General features: G+C 36.8%; 1 protein-coding gene across 1 annotated transcript; it reads left to right on the top strand.

Annotated features, from left to right (window-relative positions):
* The first annotated feature begins 2,032 nt into the window (after positions 1-2,032).
* On the top strand, positions 2,033-2,965 carry LOC106822626 (vomeronasal type-1 receptor 4-like). The gene has a single exon (XM_014827912.3). It carries the CDS (start codon positions 2,033-2,035, stop codon positions 2,963-2,965), a length of 933 nt encoding a protein of 310 aa, XP_014683398.3.
* Positions 2,966-9,485: the final 6,520 nt, after the last annotated feature.

Here is a 9,485-nt window from a genome sequence, read left to right as displayed (position 1 = left end):
ATTACCTACTGCCTCCATTTGAGTCCCTCCACCCCAAGGACCAGGAAAAGAAAGAGTCTTTCCCAAACATTCCGATAGTCTCTTTGGAGATGATGACTCAAACTTGTAATTGGCAATTAACAACTGGGAGGAAAAAGTTTTTCACAAACATTCTCAGTTCCCCAAGCCCGTCCTCTCACTGCATCTGCAGGTGAAAAGATGATTGCAATTCTGATGGGAGGTGAGGTCACAGAATTACAAACCCATATCTAGTCGTCTGGCAGCCTCCCTCCCTCTCACACAAGCAGGTGGTTGTGACCAGTACCCTGAGCCCACCGAGCTAGAAACCAGAGTGAGTCAAGTGAGTATTTTCTATTTCAGTCTGAGAGCAAGAGTCTGCGAGTAAGGATGGGTATCAGGAGTCTGAGTGATTATATTGAAAAGTTATTACGGATTTGAACCTTGTCCAGTGTCACAGCCACACTGGAAGGAGGAATAATTTTGAGGCTTGTGCTGAGCTTAAACAGAAGTGAGATCATCTACGGCACCCCAATCCCTGAGGCCTCCTAAGGTAACTGAGTGTAATCCTCCCTGCCAGTGATCATGGGTGTTCAATCCAAGTGATAATGAAACCTGAATTTTCATGTGAGAAATGGCTGTAGTTTGGAAATACCTCTGTGGTCAGGTAACTTACAGGAACCATAGGATACGTCTCTGGGATACTAGAGGTGTGCCAAAAGCACCTCCATGATTAACAAAACCTAGAATAAATCTACAGAAATCAGCTAATCCTTTGGAAAAACAGGGTATACAAATGACAATTGCTGGAACAGAAATAATTTTCTAGCTCTGGGTATGTGAAATGCTTAATGGAAGCAACAACTGTTTCCTACTCAAAACCTCCATGGTCGGTTGATTTTGGTGAGAGACCATTTTGCATGTTCAAATTACGAGGGAGCATTTAAAGAAATGGTAGTATAACAAATGGATTTCAGATAGCAACTTTCAGGCACAAAAGTGTCTTGTGATCTGTTCTCTGGTTTAAAAATATTGTCACATCCATTCCAAGCTCTACAATTTCAATTTATAAAATAAGATTTCACATCTTAGGGCTCTCATATTCTATATGTGCTTATATTTTAACATCTAACAAATCTTGACTTATTGATAATACTTTTAAAGTCACTTAATAAACAGAGATGTTACTATTTGAAAGTAGTGATATTTCGTTTTGCCTCTAATATGACATCGTATGTTGGTGTTTCAAGCCTCATATTTTAGGGCATGACAGAGTGTTCAGTGCTGCCTGCGCTAGATGTCATTCCATCCCTGGCATAAAAGCAAATTAATATTTCTATGGCAATTGCAAATAAAGCCGAGTGTATAATTTCAATTCGATTTGTCATGCAGCAGTTATCTAGAGTTAGTGCATGTACATTTTATTGAGATATTTGAATATTTATTAATAATTGTTATCAGTCTACGTGATAAATCAGTAAACATAAATGGAAACTTGTTAGAAAAAGAGAAAATAAAACAATACCAGTGTAAAATAAAATGACGAGGTATGAGAAATCTAAATAGACATCTGTAGCTTTGGAAGAACACAGCTGACTAGCTTTGTTAGACCAGCACTGTGTTTAAACGCACAGCCATTATACCAACACACTCAGGTTCAAAATCCAACTTTCCCATAAAAACAGTTTGAATTTGTCAAATCACTAAACCTTATCTGCCTCTGCTCTGCCTCTCTTTTGAATAAAAATCCTAGTACTGACTGTTGTTTGAAGTTAGGAAGAATATACAGGGTGCACTAGGTATAGGGCCATTGTAGGAGTGATATGCACTGTGAAAGCTCTTTAAATGTTACACATTCAACTCTTGGAAATGTGAAGAAAGTAAAACCTATAAAAACAACTGTTTTTGTGTGATAACCAGTGTCAGTGGAGAATATTGAGTTTCAGTTGACCTGATGCATGTAGCTCATACTTCACATTTCCATGCAGGAATCTCTGGCTCAAAAGACAGCTCTCAGTCCTTGGGATTTAAGAGAATGGCCTCCAGGGATTTGGTGATAGGAATGATCTTTTCACTACAAACCGTAGTTGGAATTTTGGGGAATTTCTCCATTCTTTACTTTTATCTCTTCCTACACTTGACAGGATGCAAGCTTAGGTCCACGGATTTGATTCTCAAGAATCTGACTGTAGCCAACCTCTTAGTTATTTTTTCAAAAGGAGTCCCCCAAATGATGGCAGGATTTGGGTTAAAAGATTTCCTCAATGATTTTGGATGCAAATTTGTTTTCTATGTTCACAGAGTGGGCAGGGATGTGTCCATTGGCACCACCTGCCTCTTGAGTGTCTTCCAGGCCATGACAATTAGTCCCCTGAACTCCAGGTGGGCAGAGCTTAAAGTTAAAGCCCACAAGTACATAGCCACCTCTAATATCTTCTGCTGGATCTTGAACCTGATGCTAAATATTAGCCTCCCTCTGTATATGACTGCTAAAATTAACAACACAAACTTCACACAGAGAGAAGATTATGGCTACTGTGATGCGATACTTGATGATACCGTCACACTGACCATCTATGTGGCATTGATATTATGCCGTGATGGTTTCTTTCTGGTACTGATTGTGTCAGCCAGCAGCTTCATGGTTTTCATCCTGCACAGGCACAAGCAGCAGGTTCGATACATGCAGAGGAACAATCTGTCTCCAAGATCCTCCCCTGAGTCCACAGCTACACAAAGCATCCTTGTCCTGGTGTGCACCTTTGTATCTTTGTGGACTCTCTCCTCTACCTCCCTCATTTGTTTGACAGTTTTGAACAATCTCAGCTGGTGGCTGAGGGACACTTCTGCGCTAATCCATGCATGTTTCCCAACTGTCAGCCCTTACATTCTCATCAACTATGATTCCAGAGTACCACGGGTCTGCTTTGCTTGGAATGGAATACGAAACCCCCTAAATTTTTCATAAATTTATCCATGTGATGCATAGTCACAATAGTGAATTGTTTTTCTTTAGTCGCCTTCAGCATATAAGCACATTCTTGAAACACTCACATTATAAGAAAATGGTAAACAGGACAGACTGAGCTTCTGCTCCTAAACAAACAATAAAATCAATAGCAACTGTAAATGAAATATGATGTAATTATCATGTTCCTATGATGTAATGAAAATTTTATAAATGTTTTCTGTGGAGGGGTTCAGAATTTATGCAGTGTTAAAACATAGTTCCTGAAAAGATCTAGAAATTATGGAGAAATCTTGAAGAAGATAACTTTCAATCTGATATAATAAGTTTTCCAGACGTTAACGACTTGTGAGATTGTAGGAAAAGTTCTATAAAACAGGAAAACCCATTGAGATAAGCATTCAAGAAACTGAAGGAAGGAAGCTTCTCCCAAAGAAACACGAAGACCGTTAGCTTTAGCTGGTCACTTTCAGAAAGTGGAGCCATTGAGGGCTAAATTTGACTTTTGCACATTCCATCCTTAGAGAGACAGTAGTCATTTGAAATAAGATGTTCTGAAGAGAAATGAGTACATTTCATACATTTTCTTGTAGAAATGGCTTGATTGAACTGAAGTCAGACAGATGAGCACAATAGTATGTTTTCACATGTATCGGAAGGCATGGAGTAAGATTGCCTATGAAAAATGCATTGTGTCTCGGATAAAATTATATGGATTTTGGGATCTGTAGAAAGTAGACTTTACCTATAATTTGAAGATGCCAATTGAATATGTTGGCAGAAACAGTTCCCAGGTGGACTTCCATCTCTCACAGGTGAGGAAATAAGGTGATGGCGGAGACTGGCATTAATTGTGAAGCACAGGTGGAGTGGCACTTTGGAAGGGTCAGTCAGGAATATATTTTTATGTGTTAATTTTCACCTGTGGATATTCAAAGGAATAAAATGGAAATTTCAGCAGTTTAGCAACTGATTTTAATGTCTCTTTACATTTACATTATAAAGCTGATACAAACAAGATTTCAAATATTTGAAACAACAAATTACTTTTGCCTAATGGATATATATTGAAATTTCTTGTGAAGAAATAAACACATATTTTAAGCTCACATGGAACACTTTGACCTATTGAAAACATATTCGACACGAACGCAATAGGCTTGTTGTTTTTATACATATATAAATATACACACACTTGGGTATGTGTATATATATATGTGTCTATGATCATGTGAATGTGTGCTTGTGTATCTGTTTATATGTGCACATATGTATAAATATAAATGGAGCCAAATTTTGCCTATTTTTCATCATTTAATATATCAGAACATTGTCAATTACGGAAGAAAAATAATGTTAATTTGAATTATAATGCACTGCTTTAACCTTTGTGTCCATTTTAATCTATGTATATCATTATGCTGGTTGTTCAATTGGTTCAATTTACATGCTATATATTGTTGATTTTTGTATTTCAATCCTCATATACTAGGTATATCTCTTAAAGTATACTTGTGAATATACTAAAAAGTGTTTGATTTTCTTAAAAGTAGTCTTTACTGTTAAAATGAAAATGGATATATTTGGAAATGGATTTATTAACCTTTTATACATTCTTCCTTATAACTATTCTTAGTTCTTTTTCTTTCCAACTTAAATTTGACCATATAAATGATTTAGAATTACTTTGGTTTTGCTTCTTTTCTTTAGAAGTTGTACCATAAACTGGTTAACATTACTTAGAATGCAATTTTCCTTTTCTATTTTAATCCCTCTATGTTAATTTTCTCTCAAAAATATTTGAATGAATATAGTAAAATATGTTTAACTTATCCAGAGTAGGAGTGTGCTTATGTTTAATACAATAATAGTTACATTGGGATTGAAGTTACCAAGGTATTATGTGCTCTTCATTACAAAACCTGTTGGACATTCTTGGGTTTTCTGTCTAATGTCTCTGTATGAATTTTTAAAACAATTCTACATTTGATCCCTTTCACTTGGGAAATTGTACGTTCAGTATATTTTAGTCTTTAACTTAGAAATGGAAGCATACTTTTGAAAACTAATTGGAGTGTATTTTTTAAATATATTTAACCTCCATCTGGATAATATGATAGCATTCCAACACTAATCTCTTATGCTTTCCCTACATTTTATTTTTTTTACTCTTGATCTATTTTATAAAGAGTCAATGCCACATGCATAGGTCATAAGTGTAGCTCAATTAAATCTTATGAACCGAACATGCCTCTTAACTCAATACCTAGATTAAAACATTGAATTTTGTCAGCACATGGCAGAAACCACATTTTTCTATCCACCAGTAACTACTTCCATCTAGTAAACAATGATGACATTTAAAAGCACAGAAAATGTTTAGCCTGTTTTTAATTTTGTGCAAATGAAATAATACAGCATTCACGTATTTGTTTTTGATTTTTTCAATCCTTATATTGTCTTTGAATTTATCAATATTGTTTCATGTTATGATGGATTATTTATTTACCTTTCTGTATAAGATTCCATTCTATAAATATCAAGGAGTTAATTTAATCATTCCACTTTGTTGTTCATGTGAATGATTTTCAGTTGGGGGCTATTAGGACTGCTATTCATACAAAATTATTATCCTAGTTGTGAGAAATGTTTTTCCATCTCTTGGATATACACATGTAGTTGAATTTTTTGACTCTGTGTTTACAACTATCCAGCTCTGCTACATATTGTAAAATATTTTCTTAAAGGACCTTTTTAAACCAATTTTAACATCCAATGGCAGACTATGAGATTCCTAGTTCATCCACATCATGCCAATACTTGATATTTTCTGTCATTTTCATTTTTGGAGTCTTGTTGGTGTATGATTGTTCCAAAGGGGGAGGTTTCCTTTCCACTTTTTTGATTAGTAAGGAAGTTGAATACAATTTCATGTGTTAAATAGACTTTGGCTGGTGATTTTTTAAAGTACATTTTGGTTTATATTTTCCCAATATTTCCAGTTTTATTGAGTTATAATTGACGTAAAACATGCTGTAAGTTTGAGGTATAGAATATAATGATCTGATATGTGAATATAATGATCTAGATGAAAAATGATCACCAGAGTAAATTTAGTTAACATGTATCACCTTACGTGGTTACAACTTCTTTTCCTTGTGATGAGAACTTTGAAGATCTACTTTCTTAGCAATTTTAAAACATAAATGCAATGTTATTACTATAATCATCATGTTGTACGTTACATCCCCAAAACACATTTATCTACATAAACTGGGAGTTTGTATCTTTTGACCACCTTCACCCAGTTTCCACCACTTGTCAACCCCCATTTCTGGCAACCATGAGTACCGTCTCAGTTTTCCTGAGTTTGGTTTTATTATATTCCACATATAAGTGGGATTATACGGTATTTGTTTTTCTGTTTTTTTCTCATTGTTCTATTGAGTCATCTTTCTTTTTCTTATTGATTTGTAGGAATTCTTTATGCATATATATATATATATATATATATATATATATACACACACACATATATGATACAAATCCTTTCTTGGAGCACTATCTATCTCTCTGTTTTTTGAGGAAGATCAGCTCAATTTTATGGTAATGTAATTTTTATTTCCTCCATTATATTTAGGGTTTTTTGTGCAGTTTCAAAAATATGTTCCTATTCTAAGAAGATAGATATAATCTCCTTTGTTTTATTCTATGAATACCTTTGTGTTTCTTTAAAAGTAGGTCACAACTGTACAGGTATAATCTCCTACGTTTTCTTCTATAAATACCATTGTGTTTCTTTAAAAATAGCTTACAACTGTATTCAGATTCACTTTGTTGTGATGTTTGTACCAAATGATATTGTTTTCCAATGAGGCTAATAATTTTCAATTGATTTAGAAAATAGATTAGATATCTTTTCTTTTCTCTCCTATTATTCCCTTACCAAGTAACATCAAATCATCCTTGGAGCTGACTATTCTGTGCCCTCTTGTAGCCATTCTCCCCATATTGTCTTAACTCTTAAAGACTTTAGCAATCCCATGGTATCACTAACAAAAGTCTTGTTGTCCATAACCTTTAATGGGCCTATTTATTCAGAGGATCAGTTTTACTCATCTTTAATGACAAAAGTCAACCCTGTTGTGACATACTTTCCCGATGCATTGCTTATGTTTTTTATGTCTTTTACCAGCTTTAGGTCCAAAGTATCTTATCAATGAAAAGGTAACAGTGTATATAACAAATACCCTTCCAAGATGGAGGTTGTTCCTTTATTGGGGCAAAGGGCTGATTATTTACTTGACTAATATAATAAAGAGAAGGACTTTTTCTGAGGCAAAATTGGGCAGGGCTGCTTGTGAACTACTTTAAATTACTGAGTTTCTTAAGTTTATACATCCTCAGGTGTCATGCAAATCTATGGTGTGTCCAACACCCTCCTGGGCCCGTTTGCATTGCCCCAACTGTCTTTGAGAGGAGGAAGGGACACAAATGCAAGCTTACAGCTCCTGCCGTCAGTAGAGCCATAAGAAATTGTCTTTTGTTGCAGACCCAAGAGTCTCATGTGTTTGTCCACCATCCATGAAATGATCACGTAACTCCTTTGTTACCAAATAGTGTAAACTTTAAGACCCTTCTCTCTTCTTGACACTTTCATTGATAATGGAATGCTGAGAAAAACATGGCTTTCTGGAAGGGAAAATGTTGAAGATCTTTCCTGGCCCTTGTTATGGGATGAGAGAAGATGCCCTGGGACATGTAGTAAATTTTCTCATCTAGTGTTGGTTAGGGGGAAAGGAAGGAACCTCCACTCTCCCACATGATAATGAGGCTGATATGTGAGAATTTGAATTGACACAAGCAACCTGAATGAGTTTTGCTCATTGTTCATTCTCTTCCTGGCAGAAGGAGAAAGAGTCAAGGGTTCTCCAAATTGATCTAGAGCTTTGGGTGAGTAGAAGACATGATAACTTCATTTGTTTGAGCTGTAAGTGTGACCAGGAAATCAGGCAGGGAAAGGATTCCTGAGGATCTCATCAACTACTTACATCGTCTGTCAAAAGTTAATCAGAGAGGAAGAAACTATGTGTCCTGTTGCACAGAAATTGATGTCCCTGTTTTGCAAGTGCTGCTATCTTGCAGAGAAACTCACACATTTGCAGCAAGACCCCTGCAAAATATTCCAGCACCAAGCATCCTAAAGTTGCCTTAAACTCATTCGCATCTTAAATTCTCCTCCTCTGAGAGAGTCCAAGTAGCCATTTTCAGATCCTGCGATGTTTGTAAAGCATGTTTGCCTGCTATGCATGAGCCCAAAATGAACACAGTTGCTACACAGTTGTCACAAATAAACCTGTTATCCCCCCCCCCCCCAGCCTTGTGTGTATAAAGTCTCCACTGGCACTGAGTTTCCGGAGACACTGCATTTGGAACTATCCTTGGTATTCTTCATCATTTGTGCAAGCAATAAACCTCTTCCGCCTTGGTTGTGCTTTTCAGCTGTGTACTCACCAAGAGACAAAACCATCGAGTTCAGTTACAAATTTGGGGACCCATATAGGACTGCTCCTCTGATCTCTAAGGTCCTTGTCACTCAGCTACCAACAAGGGAAGCAGTGGGAAGTGGCTGCTCACCCAAGCTAACTCTCTTACACTGCTGGTGACTTGGTGAAGGGAGAGGATCCTCTTGGTCCCTGACTTGCTGACCCTGCACCCCTGCTGTCTTGGATGAATTTAGTGGCTGCATTTAGACCATTTTTTCAAGTCCTGCTGGAGCGATGAGTAGTGCCTGACCTTCAAGTTAGCTATAAGAGTCTTTCAGATTGGGTGAAGAATGGTTCTGGGTATAAACGGTGCAGATTTCTTGTTCCTGAGTTTGGTTTCTGTTCTGTCTGGTAACAGCTGAGTTCTGGGAGATTGTAAGACATCTCTGTCCTGGCTGACAAGGAGGCTGGTCAGAGAGCACTGACTGAGGAACGACTCTGTAACTTGTGAGAGAGATCTCCACTGTTAGCCCCAGGATCTGGGAAGGGAGGCTTGGCTGTATGACGTCCATGAGCCCCCTGGATGTGTGATTCTAAGATATCACCAGAGAGAATTCTGTTGGCGGTGGGGAAAAAATTTTAATTACGTCTGGATGAAATTGTGGAATTTGTGTGCCTACTAATCATTACTAACAACCCGTGGGAGCTAGAAACAAGTCTGGAACAAAAGCTCTCCAGTATGGACAATACAGTGTCCATACAGAAGAATGGCCTATTAGGATGCCTCTCCACTATTGGCAATTATTTGGCTCTACTCTGATGACTAAAAAGAGAATGATATTCTTCTGTAACACAGCTTGGCCCTAATAGAGCTGAGGAAATAAAGAAAGGTGGCCAGAAAATGGGTCACTAAAAGATAATATCAACCTACAGTTGGAGCAGTTTCGTAAGAGGGAAGGAAAATGGGAAGAAATTCCATATGTACAATGCATTATGGATTTATATCTGAATGAGGGAATTCAACAAAAATACAA

The sequence above is a fragment of the Equus asinus genome, chromosome 26, assembly GCF_041296235.1.
Source record: "Equus asinus isolate D_3611 breed Donkey chromosome 26, EquAss-T2T_v2, whole genome shotgun sequence".
NCBI classification, from domain to species: domain Eukaryota; kingdom Metazoa; phylum Chordata; class Mammalia; order Perissodactyla; family Equidae; genus Equus; species Equus asinus.
The sequence above is the reverse complement of the archived record's forward strand: the minus strand, read 5'-3'. Positions and strand labels throughout refer to the sequence as shown.

Bases quoted from the DNA above. Each gene is read 5' to 3' on its own strand.
- LOC106822626 (XM_014827912.3), top strand. From the start codon at position 2,033: ATGGCCTCCAGGGATTTGGTGATAGGAATGATCTTTTCACTACAAACC.